The sequence below is a fragment of the Mixophyes fleayi genome, chromosome 5 (genome assembly GCF_038048845.1).
Source record: "Mixophyes fleayi isolate aMixFle1 chromosome 5, aMixFle1.hap1, whole genome shotgun sequence".
Classification (NCBI taxonomy): Eukaryota; Metazoa; Chordata; class Amphibia; order Anura; family Limnodynastidae; genus Mixophyes; species Mixophyes fleayi.
This window is the reverse complement of record NC_134406.1, coordinates 136380229-136405694: the sequence shown is the minus strand read 5'-3', so window position 1 is coordinate 136405694 and position 25466 is coordinate 136380229. Positions and strand designations below refer to the sequence as shown.

The 25466-nt window shown below is 40.6% G+C and overlaps 1 protein-coding gene across 2 annotated transcripts in view; it reads left to right on the top strand.

Annotated features, from left to right (window-relative positions):
- Nucleotides 1–24926, top strand: part of GALNT4 (polypeptide N-acetylgalactosaminyltransferase 4) — a 79617-nt gene extending 54691 nt beyond the window's left edge. For both annotated transcript variants that reach the window (XM_075212836.1, XM_075212837.1), the window contains 6 exons: nt 286–403; nt 3246–3422; nt 12900–13031; nt 20631–20741; nt 22353–22505; nt 23060–24926. In XM_075212836.1, the coding sequence (XP_075068937.1) occupies nt 286–403; nt 3246–3422; nt 12900–13031; nt 20631–20741; nt 22353–22505; nt 23060–23191 (823 nt within the window). In that variant the 3' untranslated portion in view covers nt 23192–24926. The remainder of the gene's footprint in view (nt 1–285; nt 404–3245; nt 3423–12899; nt 13032–20630; nt 20742–22352; nt 22506–23059) is intronic.
- The last annotated feature ends 540 nt before the right edge of the window (nt 24927–25466 follow it).

The following is a 25466-nucleotide window of genomic DNA, read 5'->3' as shown; positions in this document are numbered from 1 at the left end:
TTTGCAGTAAGCCAGTTGTAAAGCAGCGAGAGTGCTGCTTATGTTTTTGGTAGTCTGAATATACCAAACACATGTAGTCTGATTATATAAAATATTTAGTATTTTTTGGAAATGGTGGTCATTATTCTTTGATAAGGAAGCTTACATTTACATAACAAATAAACTTATAGATCATGAACCATATACAAGTTCTATTACTTTTTTGCATACACAGAATGTGTGTTTTTTTTTTTTTGCTTATTTTGCTGTACTTTATAGTAAATATTGCATATTTTCTCATTTCAGATCCCCGACAATGGCTGGGGGGTTGTTTGCTGTAAGCAAGAAGTATTTTGAATACCTTGGAAGTTATGACATGGGGATGGAAGTTTGGGGAGGAGAAAACTTGGAGCTTTCATTTAGGGTGCGTATCTGTAAAAACTGGATTATCAAGTTGCATTGTTAAGGTGTGTTTGGCTAGAGTCCAAGAACTTTATTGTTTCAATACTATAACTTCCGGAACAGCCACCTCACCCAATGCTCCAACAGGACTTTGCACACAATTACATTTTCCCCTGAGAGTTAGCAGAAGGAGCAGTATCTCTAATAGCACAAACTAGTGACATGAGGCTCCTGTCTAACAAATGCAGGAAGATTGTGGCGTCAAATGCACATATGCATGAAGCAAAGTTTATAATCCAACTAATACATTACATGCACATGGTCAGGATGTGGGAGGAATGTAAAAAAAAAAAAATGTAGAACTGGCCACTTTTGTTTGACTTGTCTGAGTGAGTTGCTAATTATAGGTTACCCACCCACGATAATGATTTATCTGCCCATCTGATTACACACAAAGCTATCTACCATATCTCCCAACACAATCTCAATATTCCATCATTGCCACAAATGTTTGTCCATTTATTATCGTCCTTTCCTTGATCAGCTTGTGTAAAAGAGATCACAATCTTATTTTTTAAAGCTGCTCTGGGATCGATCATTGAACCAATGGAGTTCAATTAAGATATATTTTTAGCCTTTGTAGCAAAAGTCCAAGACAAATCATTGTATACTAAATATTTCTGAATATGGTTTACATGTGTACGTTTGACATATATGTACATCTCTTCACTGTTTTTATGTCAGCTAATCAGCAGTGAAGATTTAGCATAGTATAGATGACATAACATGCCTACATGATTTGGATATTTGTATATATTAATTTCAATGTGCTGAACTTTGATATACAACAATTTTTAAAATGTGCAATTTTAAAACTAAATATTGGTCATTTTCAATTATCTATCTTATAATAATAGATGGACATACATGCCAACATTTGAAAACAACTTTACTAGCTGGTGAATCAGAATGCTTTGTGCCTACGTCTCCACCCAAATCCTACCCAATATGACACAAACACTAAAATTGAACCCAGCACAGTTCTACTGTATCTTGCATACCATTTTTAAACTTGTTCAGCATAAGAACCAATATATTTCCAGCAAAAAAATAATGCTATTTACACACTGGTGATGATAAAATTCTGCCTTTTACATATTTGTTTTAAATGCAAGATAACCGCATGTAAATTAATGGGAAAATTAAAATCATTATAGCAAATTAGAATGTACATATTTGCATTTTTATGTGTGTGTTAATTTGCATTGCTGTGCATTGTTTTGAACACTTATTTCAGGTTCTATTTCAGTTAATGTGACGTATTTGGCTTGTACAAGATTGAATGCACACATAAATGCATCTAAATGCACATGAAAAGCAAACCCAAACACTATGCATTTTACACATACTTGCCTACCCCTGGAAACTTGTTTGCGGGAGAGGGGGCGTTACTGGAGGGAGGTGGCGGGGCCAATCGTTGGGTTTTTTTGCCCCCGCAAAACGGTCAATTACGTTGTGGGGGCGGGGTCCAAAATGCCGCGATTGGTCTTGCCCCATCCCCTCCCGCCCTCCAGAATGGCGTGATTCACTGTGAATCGCGTCAAATGACGCGATTCTCTGTGAATTCCGGGATGTGGGAGAAATGCCAGCTCTCGCGGGGGACTGACCCGAATTTCGTGAGTCTCCCGGACTTTCCGGGAGAGTTGGCAAGTATGATTTTACATGCACTATTACATGTAAAATAATGCATTACAAACACCAGTCTGTATGTGGTCTTAGGCAAGTAGGGATAGACATATGGTTAAAGGAAGTGTCCACGCATTTCTTAGAACACTGAGGGTTAACTGTGCCTTGTACGTTGCAGAAGTTTGCATCATTGTGGCACCAAAATAGCAGTCCTGGCTACTGGTCAAGTTCTGTTGTAGTAAATGGCAAAGATAAGAGGGTTGTCAGAGCTGAGACTACTATCTTTTCAAACATACTTGATACATGTGAGCTGGAGATTTCAGTTGACAAATATAAAGGCTAGAAACAATTGACGTCAAACAAACATCATAGCACAATTGAGTCATAATAGACAATACATTTTACAGGTTCCTATATTGAAAGGTCTTTTCTTTGGGCGTTAGATTGTTGCTTTACGTAAGCTTCACACCCCTTTTCCCCACCCTACATTCCTTGGCAGCAGTTGCTGTTTTGCAATGACCATAGGCATATAAAAATGCTGGATTCAAGTTGCCATTAAGTGTTTGCAGTCTGATGTCATTAGGAGTCAGCTGTGAAGTAACTATAACATTCTACTGATCTGTGCTTGCTGATTATGTGCTGCCTGTGAGGGGTATGTTGGGTGGAAGTGCAATCGCGGAACTTATGTAAAATAATAATATGGTGCCCAAAGGAAATACATTTTGTATTAATAAAAGCTGGAAAGTGCACTGTGCTGTATTTTAAGCATGTTCCAATGTGACAGGTCCTCTTTTTATTATATGCTTCATTTTCCAGCAGAAAAGAAAAAACTTAAAACAATAGTTAAAAATGTATCTATTCGTAGATATAATTAAAAAATAGAATAGAATCAGTCATGTCTTGAGGCTGCTAATGCTCATTCAAGGAAATGCCCCCTAACACTCCCTCTTACAAAAAAAATAATCTCTAAAGTCCAGTAATGCTAAAAAAAATGGAGACTCTCGCCCCTAACACAGGATATTGTTATGACAAAACTTTCCAGTAAAGAATTTTCAAAACATGAAACTGTCCCTGGAAATCAGAGTCATTGGCGGCTATACGCCTGCTGCAATAAATAAAATAATCATTGGCCTCATCAAAACAACAAACATTTTTATTTCCTCTTCCACTAATTACAGGTATGGCAGTGTGGCGGGACTCTTGAGATTCAGCCCTGTTCTCATGTTGGACATGTTTTTCCCAAGAAGGCTCCTTATGCCAGGCCAAATTTTCTGCAGAACACAGCGCGAGCTGCTGAAGTGTGGATGGATGATTATAAGGAACACTTTTATAACCGAAACCCACCTGCCAAAAAGGTATTGGATAACTTTTTCAGTGTATGTAAAAGCAACAACTTTCCCTGTTATCCTCTCCTGTATTTGAGCCATATTTCATTACCTGTGCTGATCTGTGAGATATATTCTGTGAAACCATTCTGGCCTGGTTACTATCTAGTCTAACACGCAGCAAATGCCTTGACCAGCTAAGCAATTCGCTGAGATGTAGGTTGTTTCTAAATTACCGTTTCTGCATTTTAGAATGAATGCTAAGGGAGCAACATGATGGTGGCAGAATATGTTTTCTATACTTAGTGTTTTTCTTACAAAGTGTAGGAATAGCATAGTTAAACAACACAGTTAATCAAACGGGGAACAACTAGAAACACCTTTCAGCTGCATCAGTCTGACACTGCACTTCTTATCTCACTGATCTGGACAATATAAATTGGTTAATTTTTAATTTTGCTTTTCTAGCTCTATTTCCTTATTCCCTTTTTCTTAAAACCTACAAACATATAGTAACTACGTGCATCTCCTTCAGGTGCTGAAATGCTTTTCAGTTGACTGTTTGAGCAGGGCTTGCATCCCTGTGTGTCTTACTCTCGCCACCCAGCTGCACAATTCCTGCTCTGTCTCTGACTCCTACCCTATCGCTTTCCACATACCTGCTCACCTCTAAAATTTTATTCAAATCTCACTATTAGCTCTACACTCTGTTACTGCTAGTGTTTTAATTACCATTTCTCATGTTTGCCATTACGTTGTCCTATTTGCCATATTCCTTCTCATCACTTCATTGACACCTGTCTCACAACTATGCCACCTCTATGCTACCCTCATACCTCAGTTTCTAATACAACTGTCATTGTTTGCACTGCCATAGTTTTATTGACATCCTCTCTCATCTCTGTATCTAGCATGACACTGTCTTATTTGTTCATCATCTCTGCAAGAATACTATTGACACTGTTTGCACTGTCATAGTTTTATTGTAATTGATTAGCATCATTGACTCTTCTACAACTGTCTGGCATCATTATCTCTGCCTCTCCTAACTACCCCACCTCCTTCCTTTGCTAGAGCTTCTACATCCTCCACCTCCTCTCTACCTCGTTCACACCTATCCATACTCTCATACCCCTTGCCCAGCCCAGCCCCCCTTTACCTCCTACTCACTTTGCTACAAAAGTACCCACTCTCCACCTATCTCCAGCCAACTCCCCTTCTCCTGTGCACTCTGCAACGCTAGATCCTACTTCCTGCCCCCACCTCTTTCCCTGCTCTTTACCTATTGTGATGTTATTGCATTAGATATGCTTAATGTTTGTAGACACTCCCTTATATGTTTAAGCTTGAATCTTTAGTGATGGTCCCTAAGACCATGGGGAATGCTGGGAAGTGGGTGTGGGGCAGTGTGCAATGTCCTCGGAGTCTGCAAATGGCTGAATAAAGAGCTCAGCAGTGCCCACCCATGCTTCAGTGTCCTGATGAACTGATTGACAAGTATATTAACAAAACATGGTGTCAGAAGAAGTTTTAACTGGACTGCTAGAGCTCAGAGTGTGAAAGGATCCTGCAGAAGTCTGTAAAGCTGTGACACGCAGTGTCTGAATATCTGCCTTGTGCTCTGGTCACATCAAACAGTGAGTAACTATGGATAGGCTGTCTCCTCCAGCAGGCATGCTCATGTCTGGCAACTTGTCTGAAAACTGGAAAAGATTTAAACAAAGGTTTAATATATATCTTGCTGCATGTGGAGCTGATGCAATGGAGAATAAAACAAAGTCATCCATCTTCCTCCATGTGATAGGAGCAGGCCCGGCGCTCCCATTAGGCAAGGTTAGGCAGTTGCCTAGGGCGCCGGGCTCTGGAGGGCGGCACTGAAGCGGGGGACCCAGTAATAATTTAGAAATAAATGCTGGCGGTGCGATCGCCTAGGGCAGATCGGCCGCCCGCCCTCAATTATGCGGTGCTGCTACAGCACAGCACCGCATTTTAAAATACACCCGGCGCCTGGCTTCTGGCAGCGTTGTGACATCACGACGCTGCCAGTGTAGAGGAGCCGATAGGAGACAGAAGAAAGAAGAAACGAAAGGCGCGCAATAAGAGAAAGGAAGAAAAGTGAGGAAGCTAAGGTGAGTACAGGAAAGAGGAATCTGCAGACAGAGGGGAGAGAGCGGAGGCTACAGAGAGACAGAGGGGAGAGAGCGGAGGCTACAGACAGACAGGGGAGAGAGCGGAGGCTACAGACAGACAGAGGGGAGAGAGCGGAGGCTACAGACAGACAGAGGGGAGAGAGCGGAGGCTACAGACAGACAGAGGGGAGAGAGCGGAGGCTACAGACAGACAGGGGAGAGAGCGGAGGCTACAGACAGACAGAGGGGAGAGAGCGGAGGCTACAGACAGACAGAGGGGAGAGAGCGGAGGCTACAGACAGACAGAGGGGAGAGAGCGGAGGCTACAGACAGACAGAGGGGAGAGAGCGGAGGCTACAGACAGACAGAGGGGAGAGAGCGGAGGCTACAGACAGACAGAGGGGAGAGAGCGGAGGCTACAGACAGACAGAGGGGAGAGAATGGAGGCTACAGACAGACAGAGGGGAGAGAATGGAGGCTACAGACAGACAGAGGGGAGAGAATGGAGGCTACAGACAGACAGAGGGGAGAGAGCGGAGGCTACAGACAGACAGAGGGGAGAGAATGGAGGCTACAGACAGACAGAGGGGAGAGAATGGAGGCTACAGACAGACAGAGGGGAGAGAATGGAGGCTACAGACAGACAGAGGGGAGAGAATGGAGGCTACAGACAGAGGGGAGAGAACGGAGGCTGCAGACAGAGGGAAGAGAACGGAGGCTACAGACAGAGGGGAGAGAACGGAGGAGGTGAGAGTTATTATTTTTATTTTAGAAATGTTAAGTGTGTTAGGGGCTGGGAAATAAAAAAATTTTTTTTTTGGGCGCCTGGGGGGGGGGGGGGTGTGGGGGGGCGGGATGTGATACGCTCGGGCGGCAAGCTTAAGCTTTGCCTAGGGTGCCGAGCAACCTTGCACCGGCCCTGGATAGGAGAGGATGTGCTGGACATTTATAACAGTTTTCAGTTTGCTGAAGGGCAGAATATGGTGCTATCTTCTATAATGCAAAAGTTTGAAGATTACTTTGTGCCAAGGAAAAATGTGACATGTGAAAGATATAAGTTTTTCACCTGTGATCAGAAGTCTGGAGAAGGATTTGATCAGTATGTTACAGAACTGCAATCACTCAGCAAAACCTGTGAGTTTGGTGATTTAAAGGACTCACTGATTAGAGATCGTATTGTCTGTGGAATACCTGATAATGGACTCAGAGAAAGATTGCTGAGAGAGCAAGACCTAACACTAGACAAGGCAATGACTATGTGCAGATCTGCAGAAATGACCAGACTGCAAGCCAAACAGTTACACAAGGAATCTGATACTACTGTACATGTGGTGAAGAAAACAGAGCCAAGCAAACCACCATTCTCTAAAATGAAGCAGTCTAAAATGCAATCTAATAGGAAAATCTGCAGTAGATGTGGAAATACTCACAATCCTAAAATGTGCCCTGCTTATGGTAAAACCTGCATGAAATGTGGTGGACTTAATCACTTTGTTTGTTTCACTATTGGTTCTACAGCATTTGGCAAAGTGCATGCCGTTGAACAAGCTACGTCTGAAGATTTTTTTGTGAATTGTATTGAACTTTGCAGTACAGACAAGAAAGAATGGATTGTTCCTTTAACAGTGAACGAGATTGTCATTCCCTTTAAGCTTGATACTGGTGCGCAGGTGAATTTGATATCGTTTCAAGACTATAAGACTTTTAGAGTAAAACCTAAAATTCATCCAGCCAATGTGAAAGTTACAGGCTACACTGGGGAGGAAATTCCTGTGAAAGGTACATGCCTAGTGACCCTGAGCTACAAAGGACAAAAGTTCAAAACATCTCTACTGATTGTGGATAAAGATGTACAACCGATTCTAGGATTAAGTTCATGTGAGAAGCTTAACTTGATACAGAAAGTTGATGAGCCTACTGAATGGGTGAGCTCCTTAGTAATTGTTGAAAAGAAAAATGGACAACTCAGAATATGTCTGGATCCAAGAGATTTAAATAAGACTATTAAAAGAGAACATTTCAAACTACCAACCAGAGATGAAATCATGTCACAATTTGCGGGAGCAAAATGGTTCAGTAAATTGGATGCATCTTCAGGATTCTGGCAAATGAAGCTAGATGAAGCCAGCTCAATGCTGTGTACATTTAATACCCCAGAAGATCGATACAGATTCCTTCGACTACCATATGGGATATTGTCTGCTCCAGAAGTATATCACAAAAGGATACACATGATTTTTGAACACATTCCAGGTGTTGAAACAATGATGGATGACATTATTGTCTGGGGATCTACAAAAGAAGAACATGATTCTAGACTGAGACAAGTAATGGAACTTATCAAGAAGGTGAATCTAAAGCTGAACAAGGACAAATGTGAATTTGGTGTGAAAACACTTACCTTTATGGGTGACGTGGTCTCGGAGGAAGGTGTGAAGCCTGACCCGAGGAAAATATCAGCCATAATAAACATGGAACGTCCTAACAACAAAGACAACGTGAGAAGATTCCTAGGAATGATTACTTACTTAGGAAAGTTTATTTCTCAACTCTCCGAACAAACAGCACCTCTAAGATGGTTGTTGGACAAAAATAATGAGTGGATGTGGTCACATGAACAAGAAGAAAGTTGGCAAAACTTGAAACGGACCATCACAGAGCAACCGGTACTAAGATTCTTTGATCCTACAAAAAGCATAAGAATTTCAGCAGATGCCTCGCAATTTGGCCTAGGCTCAGTGTTGTTACAAGAACATGAGGATACATGGCAACCGGTAATCTATGCATCAAGAGCATTGACAAGTGCTGAAACAAGATATGCTCAGATAGAAAAAGAACTTCTAGCAATCACATATGCATGTGAGCGATTTCATCAATTTGTGTATGGTCAAGCGTTTACAGTGGAAACTGACCACAAGCCATTGGTAGCTAGTATGGCTAAATCGTTACATGACTGTCCCATGAGAATTCAACGAATGCTTATAAGACTACAGAAATATGATGTCCAATTGCTGTACTGTCCTGGTAAATACATGTACATTGCTGACACACTTTCCCGTGCTGTGAACAAAAGTGAAGGTTCCGAAAGTCTGATGGATAAAGAGATAGACGCATATGTTAATTTGATTGTAGATTCTCTACCTGTGTCTCTTGCAAGACAAGAACAGATAAGAAAAGAAACAGAGACAGACATCACAATGAAAGTGTTAAAAGACATCATTCTGAAAGGATGGCCAGCAGAAAAAAATGCGTGCCCACTGTCTATTCATGATTATTGGATGTACCGCACTGACCTTACGGTTGTCAATGGTATTATTTACAAAGGCAATAGAATTGTTATACCTGCACGACTAAGAAAAATTATGCTGTGCAAGATACATGAAGGCCACTTAAGAGAAGAGAAAAGTAAACGGAGGGCGCGTGAAGTGATGTTTTGGCCAAGAAAGAACCAGGACATAGCACAGACAACAGCTACATGTGAAATGTGTCTTATGTACAGACCAAAGCAACAAGTCGAGCCGCTGAGTCCTCATGCAGTGCCAGAGAGACCATACCAGAAGGTAGGCGCAGATTTGTTTGATTGTATTGGAAAAACGCACATTGTCGTGACTGATTATTATTCTAATTACCCTGAGGTGCAGACTCTACCTACAACTACTAGTAAAGCCGTAATCAGTTGCATGAAGTCAATCTTTGCAAGGCATGGTGTTCCTATGGAAGTGTTCACTGACAATGGACCTCAGTTTTCCAGCGCTGAATTTAGACAATTTGCTGAAGAGTGGGAATTTGTCCATACAACATCGAGTCCCCACTATTCACAGTCAAATGGGTTGGTGGAAAGTTCAGTAAAAACTGTAAAGAGTCTAATGAAAAAAGCACAAGACGGCAAAGAAGACTTCTACAAAAGTCTTTTAATCTACCGCAGTACACCTCTACAGAATGGACTCTCTCCTGCATAAATGCTGATGGGAAGGAGGATTAGAGCAAATCTTCCGATAAGTGATGAACTGCTTAATACGCATAACTCAGCATTAGTGAGACTGAGTAAGGTACGTCAACAGGAGAAACAGAAACTGTACCATGATAGGCGAGCAAGAAGCTTATCTGATCTAAGATCGGGTGACCAAGTCCGTCTCCGAGATCATGAGAAAGGCATTTGGATGCAGAAAGGTATTGTGCAAGCACAAGTAGCACCAAGATCTTATATTGTACGTACAGATCGTGGAACAGAAGTAAGAAGAAATCGGGTCAATTTAAGATCTCAACCCAACCATAGTGATGGCAACACGACTGAAGAATACCCTTCATCTGACATGTATGATGGACTTGATAATGGTGAACAAACCATGATGGAAGAAAGGTCCAACATGGTTGACGAAACACAGACTTTGTGTGAAAGACCCATAAGAGAAATACGCAGACCTGAGAGACTCATTGAAACGTGTTAGATGATGTTCTTAATGTTATATCGTTGAATTGATATACTGAAGGATACAGGGCTTATCTTTAAAGAAAAGAAGATGTGATGTTATTGCATTAGATATGCTTAATGTTTGTAGACACTCCCTTATATGTTTAAGCTTGAATCTTTAGTGATGGTCCCTAAGACCATGGGGAATGCTGGGAAGTGGGTGTGGGGCAGTGTGCAATGTACCCGGAGTCTGCAAATGGCTGAATAAAGAGCTCAGCAGTGCCCACCCATGCTTCAGTGTCCTGATGAACTGATTGACAAGTATATTAACAAAACACCTATGACCTCCTTCACTCAATTTCACTTCTTCTTCTCTCTTATCCCACTGCCTCCTACTTTTCTCTCCCTGATTAATCATCTGTCCCCTTATGGTCTCCAACACTGCCCCTTGCTACGTCAACTCACCAAACTATTCCCATCTCTGCACAACTTACTGGTATACTTTGCTTCTACCTCCCTTTCTATTTCTGTTCCTTCCACTGTCACTCCCCCTATCAGTCCACTTCAACTTCATACACATCTCTCCTCTTTTCTCCACCCCCATCACTTGCTCCCTCTGGAATGTTCGATCCATTTGCAATAAACTGCCCACTATCCATGACCTCTTTATCTCAAACTCCTTCAACCTCCTCACTATCATTAAAAACTGGGTATCCCCAACTGACACCACCTCTCCTGCTGCTCTATTCTATGGGGCTTTTACTTTTCACAAACCACCAAACCTGTGGGCTAGCAAAGTGGCAGCAACTATACCACTAACCCCATAGCCTCCAAACATCTCTCCCTCTCATCCTCATTTGGCCTCTCTCAATGGACCACCTCCCACAACAGTGGCCATTCTCTTGATTTGGTCTTTTTCCATCTCTCTAACTTCAACAACTCCGCTTTCCCTATCTCTGGGCACCATCTCCTGTCTTTTAGCATCTCACCTACCCACTCTTCTAAAGCCACTCTCACTAAGCGCAACATTGATGTCCTCAACCATGCCAGCTACTCCTCCTCTCTGGACTTGCTTTTATCCCCTCATCACTACCTATCAACCTGTCTCTTTTTGTAAGAGCACTCTTATCTCTGCCTTTGACGTCGCCACACCAACATTCACGATCAGCCTGCGACGGTCCTCAGCAAGACATTGGCTTGCTAAACTGATCCACTATCTACAAAAATGTTCTTGCATCGTAAAGCATCTCTGGAGGGAATACTGCTCCCACGCTGTTTTCCTCCACTTCAAATTAATTCACTCCTCCGACAGTCCTGTGCCCTCTCTCTAAAAAGTCCTTCTTCAAATTTAAATTTCTTCTCAATCCCCCAAACCCCATTGCCTTTTTGTCACCTACTACTCCCTCCACCGACCTCCCTCTCCCTTCCACCCTCACCACGCTTAACTTTGCCACCCACCTTACCTCCGAAATAGATCCATAACCCATTCAACTTGACATCTCCCTCTGGCTTCTCTCTCCACACCCTCACTCCCTTCCACTTCCTCCCTTCATGGACTACCCACCTTGTTCTCAACCACCCATCTGTGAACAAACTCTGTGCTTTTCTCTCCTCACCTCCTCCATTCCCTCTCTCATTTTGCCTGCTCCTACATCACTCACCTCCTCAACCTATCCATTCCCCATGATACCTTCATACCTTCTCCTAATTTAAACACACCCCGGTCTCCCACATACTCAAACAATCCCTCCCACGACCCTGCCTCTTACTTTAACTACGGCACCATCTCAAGCTTCTTGAGCTGGTTATCTACAACTTCCTCACTGTCTTCCTCTCCTCTTACTCCCTCCTAGACCTGCTTCAATCTGGCTTTCGAACCCTCCACTCCACTGGAACTGCCCTTACCACATTAACTAATGAACTCCTCACTGCCAAATTGAAGGGTCATTTCTCTCTAATCCTTATTGACTTTTCTGCAGCATTCATCAACGTTGACCAACCTCTCCTCTACACTTTTTCCCTCTGATCTTATCAGCTCTTTTGACCTCCAATATCACCTCTGACAACACCAAAATTTACTGCTCTTTCCCCTATATCTCCCTGTCCCTTCTCTCTCATGTCTCCAGTTACCAATCAGCCATCTCCTCTTGGATGTCTTTATAATATGTCCAGTATCAGACCCTTTTCACCCTGGATGCAACTAAAACTCTCATCCGCTCGTTTATCTCACCCCTTTAGTATTGTAATCTTCTCCTCTCTGGCCTACGTTTTTCTCATTTCTAACCACCTCAATCTGTCCTCAACGCTGCTGACCGAATCATTTTCTTCTCTTGCCGCTCTATCTTTACTAGTCGCTACACTGGCTTCCCTGTACTCTGCAGAATCCAGTTCAAACTCCTCACCCTTGCCTACAAAGCCCTCAATGACTACGGCCAGCCCACTGTGCTCTGCCAATGATCGCCGCTTCACCTCCTCACTGATTACTTATTTCCACTTCCGACCTTCAGAATTTCTGCCATGCTGCTCCCAACCACTGGAATGCACTTCCATGTCAAATTAGACTATGCACCAGTCTCCAAGTACATCATTAAATTCTTCAAACCCTCCTCATAACTCTCCTGCCTCCACATTGTCCATCTCTTCAACTCCACACTGTGTCTGCCCATACCATCTAGAATGTAAGCTCTCATGAGCAGGACCCTCCGTTTTGTACTTGTTATTTTGTCATTTTGACACAGCACTGTGAAACCCTTGTAGTGCCTTATAAATAAAAGATAGTGATAACCAGTGAATAGTCTCCAAAAAAAACATTAACATTGATACATATTATCTTATACCATGTGCACATACATTTACAAAGTTTGCATATGTTTAGGTGAGTATCAATTATTTAATAACACCATTATTTCTTCTCTTTGCACTCTTTTTTTTTTTTTTTCTCCCCCAACATTCTTTATTTTACTCTAGGAAAACTATGGAGATATTTCTGAACGAAAACTACTCAGAGAGAGACTGCAGTGCAAGAGTTTTGATTGGTACTTGAAAAATGTTTTTCCTGATTTGCATGTGCCAGAAGATCGTCCTGGCTGGCATGGGGCTGTAAGTATCCACTTGAATTTTGTGATAATGTCATCAACATTCTGAAAAGCATATGTTAAAATGAATATTTGCCTAAAATTACCTGTTATTTTGATCCATCCTTTTTTCCTCTTTTTGTTTTCCCCTCGTTTGTTTCCGCCTAATTTTATCTTACACTTGTACTGTAAATGCCACCATATACAAAGCTCTGTTAGGTAATCAACAATTATGAATGGAGAGTCGCTTAGTTTCATATGGTAATCTCTCTTCCTCTATTCAATGAAACAGAACCTACCTAGTCTATATGCAACATTATCTTCTAATTAGTTATGGCAACACTAACTATTTTTTAACAGTATAAGAAGACATTAAGCTATTTAGGCGAAGAAGCTAGATAACTGCAGCAATACATCAGTTTCAAAAATTTAGTAAAAATTTAGACTTTTTTGCAAACTTTTACCTTTAGAAAATAATTATTCCTTCTTTATATTTGTTGTAACAAAGGGGGGCATTTAGCTGGCAATATGCAGAGAAATCGTGCAAGCAGAGTAAAACATTCATGCAGTAATGCACCTAGATTGAAGATAAACCAGGTGAAGACTTATGTGTAACAAAAAATAATTTAAAGTTTGGTTACCTTACATAGTTTGAAATGTTCTTTCTCATAACAAACAGAAAGGGTGTGTCTGTGTCATGGCAAACAGAACCATTGGTGGGAGTTTCCTCTTAAAGAGAAGGTGGCTGTGTCGCTTGTCCATTAAGGGCTGTGGGAGAGTGTCCTGTATAAAACCTTGCTTGTGTCATTGTTCAGTTAGACCAATGCTGAGGAAGCTGGCTGGTCTTTAGAGAGCTGGTCTAGCCTTCTTTAGGGTCTCAAGAAACAGTGCAAAATCTGTATGGTTTCAAATACATTTACCATCCTGACATTAAAACTGCATAAAAAAGAAGTTGTTCGCGTGTGCAGCAGCAGTATCGGGCTTTTTCCATAAGTGGTGCAAGAAGTGAGGTGCTCAAGGAAGCAAGTTTTCGCTATCCAAACCGCGCAGGCGTTAACATGGAGGATGTGTTGAGAACCCTCGTGAATGTGCCCGCTGCGCAGCAAGAGCAACAAGTCCAGGTGCTACGAGTCGCCGAGGCACAGGTGGAAAACACCAGGCTCTTTAGGAAAGAGGCCAGGTGAGGCGTGACAGAAATGAACCACCTGGTCCAGCTCTGCAGAAAATGTCACCAGCTGATAACGTAAAAGCATATCTGGTGTCCTTTGAGAGACTTGCAAAAAGGGCAAAATGGCCTCTTGAAGATTGGGCTGAGAGGCTGCCGCCATATTTGATTATTCGCTTCTAAAGTCTGAGATATTGGCTCGCATTGGGGTTTCCGGACCAGGCAGAGCCCAGCGGTATCACGAATGGCGCTATGATGAAGATAAACTGGTCAGAACGCAATTGATTAAACTTTCCAAAATTTTAAAGAAATGGATGCAGCCTGAGGAGAATTTGCCTTCTCGGAGTATAGTTCTGGCGATAGATCACTGCATTCGGGTGCTGAACCGCGATCTGCAAAGGTGAGTACTGCAGTCAGACCCACAAACATATGAAGAGCTTGCCACAGTGGTAGAGAGGTTTTGTGCACTACAGCAAATGACTAAAGAACCTGCATCCGTGCCAAAGCCGATACCACTTCAAAAGCTAGGTTTGACAATCCTTGCTACAGGGCCCAATGGCAAAACTGCTACGGACAGAGGGCTAGTTACAAAGGTGTCTAATCTGAAGTAGAAAACAAAAACAACCAGCACAGATAATCACCAGAAAATAAATAATCAGACACCATCAATATATAAATAATAAATGTGCTGATAGAATGGAGTAAAATGTCTGTAGAGATATTTGAGGATCCCAGCCGACTAAGGTGTACAAAAAGATTTATTTAAAAACCACAATCAATATAAAAAGCGGATTATAAACACAAACATGTGAATAATCATACCTGTAATAGGCTTAGATGCTAAAAACATATAGTAATCCCATATTGACATAAGTGGGACAATTGGGTATAAACCAATAGCAACAACAAATGGATATCAATAGTGAAAGAATTCAGACTCCCATGTAAAGTGCTTAGGGAAATGATTCCCAACAATGATATGTCCAGACACTGAGAGCCAGGAACGAGAAATGGCAAGGGAGCAATGAGGCGCAATGTTGGAGTAAATAACTCACGATTCCTCCGTGGCCGCGCTCAACCAGCAATGTTCTGTGAAATCGGCAGACAAACTTTCAATTGGGTGCACACCCTAAGGTTTCCGTCCAGAAACAAAATAGCGTGTATAAAAGTTGATAGCTCCGCGAGTTCCTTTCTATCCAGATACGGTTATAGTACAAATGGGTCTCTCAAATCTTTCAGAGTGTAATAAAGATAATATATCCGACGCGTTTCATCTGTCTGTGGCAGACTTTTTCGAAGCAATGTAATTTGTTGTGAAGCCTCTTCCTATATAAAGCAACAGTTCCACTTATGATAGGTTCAATTGTAATCAGTTAATTTCAACACTTGAGGACAAGCCGAAGCTTCTGAAAATTAACTCTTTGGTGTAACTAGTGTTTATATGGATATATCACAAAAATGCAACAAGATATAGATAAAAATGACCAAGAGCCGGCTGGAATACTAGATAATAGGAGAATATATATCATCTCCTACCAAAATGCACTTGACGTCTCCCATATGAACAACATTAAATAAAAACCCCTAACCAATAGTAGCGTCTATACAAGAATATGTACAAATATCAGGCTAATGATGCCAAAATATGGGTAAACCTACACAGACCCATTATTATTGAAAACTGTGATAATAAACCTTAAAATATATTTTGACATATTAAATAAAAATGTTACTATAGACAATGAGAATGAAAAAATATATATCATAATACATAACCATATATAATAAAATCAATTAGTAAATCAAATTTTTGTGATATATCCATATAAACACTAGTTACACCAAAGAGTTAATTTTCAGAAGCTTCGGCTTGTCCTCAAGTGTTGAAATTAACTGATTACAATTGAACCTATCATAAGTGGAACTGTGGCTTTATATAGGAAGAGGCTTCACAACAAGTTACATTGCTTCGAAAAAGTCTGCCATAGACAGACGAAACGCGTTGGTTATATAATCTTTATTACACTCTGAAAGATTTGAGAGACCCATTTGTACTATAACCGTATCTGGATAGAAAGGAACTCGCGGAGCTAGGAACTTTTATACACGCTATTTTGTTTCTGGACGGAAACCTTAGGGTGCGCACCCAATTGAAAGTTTGTCTGCCAACTTCACGGAACGTTGCTGGTTGAGCGCGGCCACGGAGGAATCGTGAGTTATTTACTCCAACATTGCCCCTCATTGCTCCCTTGCCATTTCTCATTCCTGGCTCTCTGTGTCTGGACATATCATTGTTGGGAATCATTTCCCTAAGCACTTTACATCGGAGTCTGAATTCTTTCACTATTGATATCCATTTCTTGTTGCTATTGGTTTATACCGAATTGTCCCACTTATGTCAATATCGGATTACTATATGTTTTTAGCATCTAAGCCTATTGTAGGTGTGATTATTCACATGTTTGTGTTTATAATCCACTTTTTATATTGATTGTGGTTTTTAAATAAATCTATTTGTACACCTTATGTCTGTAGAGATACTTGAGGATCCCAGCCGACTTTTACTCCATTCTATCACCACATTTATTATTTATATATTGATGCTGTCTGATTATTTATTTTCTGGTGATTATTTGCGAGGGTTGTCTTTGTTTTTCTATTTACATATTTATTGTGGGCTTGACCTTGCCCATTTCCAGCTGCATTTTTCTCCAGATATCATTCCTACTTATTTTTATAAAATATTTTTCACATATTAAAGCACCTAATATCTTTTGGTTTTTGTCTAATCTGAAGTGCTGATGCAACAGTCGGAAGCCCGGTCTTAAAGGAGCCGCCTAACAATCCACCACATCTGGATCTCGATCTTTGTGAATTGCCAAACCAGAATGCCAACCTGAGAGTCACAGCAAGAGTTCCACAAAAGCATCCACCTGCGGGGAAACATAGACAGTCCAAACTAGCATTGGCTGATGATGTCGCGGATGAGCCCACTCTGCCTGTCCGTGAGGAAACGGACTGGTCCGCAATACCTATTTTGTTTCCTCTGCAGAACTTTGCTCGTGACTAACTTAATAATGTCATCTTGGAACATGCATTTAAAAGTGTTACTGAGGTGAATGGGAAAGTGAAAGCCACCCAACCTTCAAAAGATGTACCAGATTTTATTGTCAAAAATAATTTTCTGTATAGAATTGCTATTGTACAGGGTGAAAAGTAGAACAATTAATGGTTCCCCAGGTCCATGTACCCCTAGTGTTAAAAGTAGCACACACGTCTGTGGAGGACACTTGGGGGAGGATAAAACACTGGAATGAGTTCTGCTCAGGTTTTAATGGCCCAGGGTACACATGGCAGTGAAAAAGTATTGCCGATCCTGTCCCATTTGTCAGAGAACCTGTCCCAAACCCATATACAGGGCACCTCTCATTCCAATAGTACAAGTTCCCTTTGAACGGATAGACATGGACCTTGTGGGGCCACTGAAAAAATCTGCACGTGGGCACCAATATATACTAGTGGTGCTTGACTATGCAACCAGATATCCAGAGGCAATCCCCTACGGAACATAAAGTCCAGCACTATAGCTAGAGAACTTGTATTGATGTTTACATGCTTGGGAATACCCAATGAAATTCTCACAGACCAGGGCATCCCCTTCATGTCCAAACTGATGAAGGACATTTGTCAGTAGTTAGAGGTGAAGGCTCTTCACACCTCCGTGTACCATCCACAAACAGACAGCTTGGTGGAATGCTTTAACCGCACATTAAAGTACATGCTCAGGAAAGCCATGGCTCAAGAGAAAAATGATTGGGACACTCTTATTCCCTATTTGATGTTTGCCATCTGTGAGGTACCTCAAGCTTTGACAGGGCTTAGTCCCTTTGAGTTATTGTTTGGGAGACAGCCCAGGGGTATCTTGGATATGTTAAAGGAAGGGTGGGAGCAGCAAGGTTCCAGGGAGCCAAATTTGGTACAATTTGTATCCCAAATGTATGAAAGGCTTGGAAAGATAGGGCCCATTGTGCAGCAACATGTAAAAGAGGATCAGGAACGACAGAAGAAAAGTTATGAAAAAAGTGCTGCTGTTCGATCTTTCAGTCCTGTGGACAAGGTTCAAGTCCTGGTTCCTACCTAGGAAAGCAAAGTATTCGCCCATTGGCAGGCTCCATATAAAGTTCTAGAGGCTGTCGGTCCTGTCAATTACAGGGTCCTCCAGTTAGGTAGGAGAAGGGAGAACATATACCATGTTAATCTCCTTAAACCTTGGCATGATGAGGAAACCTCTCCTTGGATAGTGAGTACTGCCATTGAAAAGTCTGAAGTGCCCATAGAGCCAGCTTTGTGTATTAAGCAGAGACAACAGACTGAAGAAATGATTTGCCGGAACAGGGATGTCTTTTCTTCCATTCCTGGGTGCACTACCTTAATCGAACATGACATTGTCACTCCGCCAGGGGTCATTGTAAAACAGAAGTCGTATCGCATTCCTGAAGCCAGACGGGTGAACGTGAGAAAGGAGATCAAGAAAATGCTCCAGCTAGACGTGATTGAAGAGTCCACTAGTGAGTGGAATAGTCCCATAGTGCTTGTCCCAAAACCCAATGGGACAATTAGGTTCTACAATGACTTAAAGCGCCTAAACAGCGTGTCCCAGTTCGATGCCTATCTGATGACACGTGTGGATGAACTGGTAGAAAATCTTGCTGGTAGCAACTATCTGATTACGCTTGATCTAAAAAAGTTATTGGCAAGTTCCCCTGACTTCCACGGCCAAGACATTTTCCAACCCTGATGGTCTCTTTCAATATAAAGTCCTATCCTTTGGATTGCATGGGTCCCTTTCCAAAGGGCCATGAATAAATTGCTACAACCTCACACAGCTTATGTAGCTGCCTATTTGGACGATATAGTGATTTATACCCCAGACTGGGGATCGCATCTAGCCAAAGTCGATGCGGTCTTAGCTTCATTAAGGTCAGCAGGATTAACAGCTAACCCAGAGAAATGTGCCATAGCCATGAGAGAAGCCAAGTATTTGGGGTACATTGTTGGGCGAGGGTGTATAAAACCCCAGCTAGACAAAGTGGAGTCAGTCCAAAATTGACCAAGACCAGAAAAAAAATCGCAGTTAAGAACCTTCCTAGGCTTAGTAGTTTACTACAGGCGGTTCGTAAGCCACTTCGCCACTAGAGCTGCTCCACTTACGGACATGTTACAAAAAAAAAAGTTGTCCGGATAGATTAACCTAGTCTGACTTTGCAGAAGCTGCCTGGTCAGATCTTGTGAATTTAATCATTCACATCAGTGGCTGCCCCAGTATAGGTTGCTAACTATATTCCCTAACGCATGGACACACACGCTTAGCTTAATTGGTTTCTGATGAAATTAACCCATCAGTAGGTCTTTTGGAGTATGGGAGGAAACCTGAGCACCCGGAGGGAACTCATGCAAACTTGGGGAGAACATGCAAATTTAACACAAATAGGGCACTAACCCATAACTTCTGTTCCCCCTCTGCTGATAGAGTCCAGTTGATGTGAATTCAGGAACCCTCGAATCAGGTGAAGTGAGAACTTTGTCCTCCTAAGTGGCACAATTTCAGGCTATCAGCTAAGAGGGAGTAATCCGCTTGACTTCTTTCCTGATCCTTTTTCCCCCTTCTCTCCATGCATCATTCACCGCACTCCTGAATCGCTGTTTTTAATTCTTTATCTTCCCCCATGATACCTCTACTTTGCAGTCAGTCACAGTGCTGCTAATACAAGGACTGTGTGCAAGTAATTAGTGTTGCTGTGTTTCTTCCTGCAGTGTGATTCTGCAGCACAGTGTCTGAGACACAGATGGGAAGAGGATTTTTTTGGGGGGGTTAGGAGGGGGGGGTTACAAATGCTGCTTTAGGTGCATATAGGTGTATTCTGTTGTAAAGGTGGAAATGTTTTTCTTATAGGTTTTGTAGGTCATGCTCAAACACACCACGTGGTCATCCCCTAAGGTTAGAGTAGAGGAAGTTTCACAACCAGCAAAGGAAGGGGTTCTTTACAGTAAGGGCAGTCAAGATATGGAATTCATTGCCAGGGAAGGTTGTGATGGCAGATTCAATAGATATGTTTAAGAAAGGGTTAGACAAATTTTTAGCGGAAAGGTGTATCCAGGGATACGACCGTTAATTTAAAATGAAGGATAGTAGTGGATATAGGGTAAAAATTGGATTACAATATTGAGTCTGGGGGGATTTTCAAAATTGAAACAGATGGGCGGTTGCTTACTCTGGATTAATTTCAAATATAAGTGCAGGATCGCAGGAGATCCAAAATAGGTTGAACTTGATGGACTGGTGTCTTTTTTCAACCTCATCAACTATATTACACCTGATATTCATCTTTTTTTATGATTGTTTATTTTCTTTATACTTTATTAACCTGCATAACACAAGACCTTTGATTCCACCTTCAGGTCCGTAGCATGGGCATATCATCTGAGTGTCTAGATTATAATGCCCCAGATCACAACCCCACTGGAGCTCACCTCTCTCTGTTTGGATGTCACGGGCAAGGTGGAAATCAGGTACTTGCGCCATGTGTAATATTTTTTTCATGCATAGTGTGCTTCAAAATGTCAAATGCATATTTATAATGAAAGCAAATGTAACAAAATTAATGCTTGGCGGTAAAACTTTAAAAAAAAATGTCAACTTAAATAATCATTGTCGTTGTTTATTTGTATGGCACCACAGAATCACAAGTGACTGACATAATTGACATAAATTACTTACGTAAAACAGTAAGCAAAATTACAGGTACAAGGGTACAATTTAAGCAGTATAATGTATGGATGCCACTAACAGAATAGCAGGCATACATGAAAATGTAACAATAGACTTGACAAAGCACAGCAACAGATTTACCAAGGGATATGCGAGGTCACAAAGAACAGACAAACATTAGAGAGGATGTTGCCCATTAGAAATTAAATATTAAAGGTGGGCGGAATAGTGGGATCAATTGGACAGTTTATTTTGGGGTATGGACCAGGTGATGGGGCAGTAACATGGAGAAGAATGAGTGAAGTTGATGTTAAGGTACTAAATGTAAGGTCCAGGATGGTGTTGTGGCAAGTGATTCTGAGGGAGTCCAGGCTGAGAAAAGGTAGGATAGAAACTCATGTAGTGGAGTCCTGGAGCAATAAGTTCTGAGAAGGCTTCCGGAGAAATGTTGGGCCAGAATGGGCTTTGGAGGCACCAGTTTTTTTTTACCTCTAGGGCTTGTGGGGATGGCAGGAACACTGGGGTCTGCTGGCAGAGCAGTTAGAACACTGGAAATCTCATCCCTCCATGGCAGGTTCTCCTCCAGTTTGACTAGTGGTGGGGTGAGGATCTTCTTTAGCCGGCAGGGACCGAATGTCGAGGAACCTACTCTGCAACTGAGGAAGGTAGCCTGGTTTGCAGCTGACTGGTCACGGACTGAGATGGCACAGCAGTCCAAAGTAGTGGTGGGAGGCAGCTGGGTCAAGCCCCATTGCTGAAGGGAGGCCTCAGGCAGTGTATGCCGAAAACTGATCATAGGTGGTGAGTGCTGAAGTCTGTTGGTTGTAGAGCCACGAAAAAGTACTTTACTGTTCCTTAAGTGCTTCAGGGGGTGATGGTGTAGGAGCTTACATTGGCATCCCCCCACCCCTACCAGGCTGAGGTATGTTACATGGGCCTTACAGGAACGACATAGATGTGTGCACTCCCTAAGCCCCACAGTCTTCCAGAGTTCCTCTTGGGTCCAGATTTTTCTGGCCTGGTGGAAATCCTAAAATAGGATTAGGAAATATTATTTTGTGTTTCATGTCTACATATCGTTAAGGATCATTTTATTGATTTTATTGATTTTTGCCAAAACAATTGTAAGTACTCACGATAAAGGAACCATTCTACTTGCTTTGTCATTCTGCTTAAAATGTTTTGTGTCGGCATACATAGCCCATGCCTAAATATGGTGTTTAAACTGCTTGTTGGTTTCCTATATCCTTACACTCTACAATGCAGGATAAATTACCCCATACGATATTTATATTGTAATACAGCCAGAGAACTGTACAATAGTAAATTTTGCATGGCGTGTTTAATTTACTTTGCCAAATTAAAAACGTTTTAATTTATTTATAATATTGTGGGTGTGATATGTTTTTCAGTTTTTTGAGTACACAACAAAACGAGAGATTCGCTTCAATTCGGTCACTGAAATATGTGCAGAAGTCCCTGAACAACAGAAATATATTGGGATGAAGCATTGTCCTAAAGATGGTACTCCTGTTCCTGAGAATATCATTTGGGAGTTTAGACCTGTAAGTACTAAAATAACTGTATACCTTTATTATATGGAACAGTAATATTGAATAGAATTTTTTTTTCAAGCATCATATAAAAATGTTTCAATTTTAAATCTACTGCATCATGAGCTTAGGTTATTTATTGTCCTTCAATACACAAGTAGTAATTCATTCAAGGTGAAGTTGAACACCAGTTTCAAAGTAGTGGCATAATCTAGGAATTTTGCTCAGAGAAAAAGTACTGTGCCAGTTTCTGCCCCTTGTGCTCATTTAAATATATTGTACACATAACCAAATCTTGTTTATTGAAATACTTGTTCCAAACTATTTCTGTATAGTAAACATTTGTTTTAATTTTGCAATAAAAGATTAATATGACAAAGCAATAAATTATCACTGTAAACTATCTGCAAATTAGCTATTACTTTTTCATTGTGGCTACCAATTATTAGTATTGTAGATAGAACGTTTCTGTGAAGAGTAAGTTTGATTGAACTGTTCTGGAAACATGTCTTTGGCTAAGTATTTGCAATTGAGAAATCTAACAATTTATTTCTATTTGCCTACAGGATGGAACAATTTATCATCCTCATTCAGGCACATGTCTTAGTTCATACCGTACATCAGAAGGCCGTGGAGATGTGGAGATGAAGCCTTGTGACTCGCTGGATAAAAATCAACTTTGGAAGTTTGAACGATAGAAAAAAACGGAGGAAATCTGCAAATATTGATTAGGGACTGAAAAGAATTTTCTTCAGTTTTAAGAAAAAGTTCCTAACCTTGACGTTTTAATTCCAAGATAGGTTAATTGGAATGAATTGATTTTGCCTGACTGCATTCAAACACAATGACTTGCCAGCATATAACAGTTTTCTGCATATTCAAAAGTGCCTTTATACACATTGTGTGCTGATGTCAGCTCATTATTTGTTGTCGTTTATGGGAGTTTTTAAGAATGTGTTAAATGGTACATGACAAATGACAAGGCTGTTAATTACAGTGCACACTTTTATTTATTTTTATGTGATGTGCAAGTAATGTCCAAGCTCAAAAAGTGTGGTGGTTTACTACAAAGTAGGGGTAAAAATTTGCACTCCATATTCTCGTGCCATGGTATGCAATTATATTGTGCCACATCCTTGCAACCACTGTCCAAATTTCATTTACTTTGATTTCCTACAGAGGAAGGAAATTTTGCTCTGTTTTCTGTATATGTAGATATGGATATGTATGTGTATATGTGTGTGTGTGTGTATGTATATAAAATGTATATAATATGTACATGTGTGAGTGTATGTGTGTGTGTATATATATACATATATATATATATATATATATATAATACTATATACATACACACACACACACACACACACACACACACACTCTATCTCCAATGATGGCCAACTTGTACTGACAATTAAACAGAAACTATAGTTTCTTGGACTGTATGTATGTGACTAAATAAACAAGGGTACGGTCATTGCTCGAGATAAATCTAAAGCTGTGCTTAGATCTGGGAATGTATCACTTGATGGAACATAGTGCCATCTCCCTGCCTGCAGATGTTGCTACTTCTGTGTAAGAACAGCTTCTCGTTAGTGACTAAAATTCTTTATGGAAAGATTTAGTAGGAGTTCCACCTGCAGGGTTTGAGAAGGCAGATCGCAATAATAAACATACATGCATACAAACCATGCACCTACATAAGTAAGTTTTATTTTTGTTACTTAAATACACTACAAAGATCAGTAACCTTAATGATACACTGGACAGAATTTCCACATGAATGTTGGTTAATAACAATTTTTTTATAGTACCTAATAAAAAGTGAAAATGTAACATGGTATAGGATTACCATAGAAAACATATTATACAATATTGTGTAAGGATATATTTTATAGTCACAGCTGTCAAAATGAAGAAATCTATCATTTAAACAAAAAAGACGTGACCTAAGAGCAACTTGTTTTAGTGATTGTTCTGAGAAATATCAATGACTGTTTAGGTAACATTTTAGTTGACACTTTTAAACATTTTTGTAAAACAAAAGCTTTAAAGAGTGCTTTATTGTCACTGACATCACTATTGACATATTCACAAATGAATATAAAACCCTTTTATAAATGTATCGTTTATCAGTTTTTGAATATTTTTGTTTAGAATTCCACATGGGGAATTCCAGTCATTGAAATATGTATATTTTGTGATGCCTAAACTTCAAGTTGGGTTCATTTATTCTTTTCTTTTGTTCCCTGTTTTGACGACCCTATCTGAATGTATACTCTTAAAATGCTCCAAATACCCCAATGTAACAAAATGGCTACTTTTATTTATCACTGCAAAAATAATAACGTACAGATTCCAAACCAGCTGCAATGCATGTGTCAAAATACAGAAGTTTCTATGCATAAGTACAGATAAATGAATATAGAGCACCGTTTTCTGGAAAATCTAATCCAAAAATACACTAGGGTTATTTTTTCTTCTTTGTATTATTTGTAAACTTGCTTTGAGCAGTTTAAGAGCTCACACCCACTAAGGTGCTTTCATTGATCTCTATTGTAAATGTGTCCTCTGCACACCAAGAATCTGATATGATACGTTCTAACACTTGAGTGCCGGCTGAGGAAATCTATCCCTAGTGTTCAATAGAGAATATAGCGTCTGAGTTCTAAGGTTTGAAATAAATGTATGAATAATTGGGGGTTTAAACTACTGATCATAGTTGTAATAATCATATTAATGTTGTAATTTACATGCAAAAATTTATTTAAATTTGTTATAAAATAGAATTTTTTTTCCAATAAGTTGAATTGTGTTTTGATTATGAACTATCTTGTAGACATGTATGCTTGTAGTATACAGAGAAATAAACAGATTGTGTACATGGAAATTAGCATGTTTCAACAACAGAGCTTCAGATACAGAGGAGCATATGGGAAGGAAGGCATATTTCTTCCCAACACAGAAGTT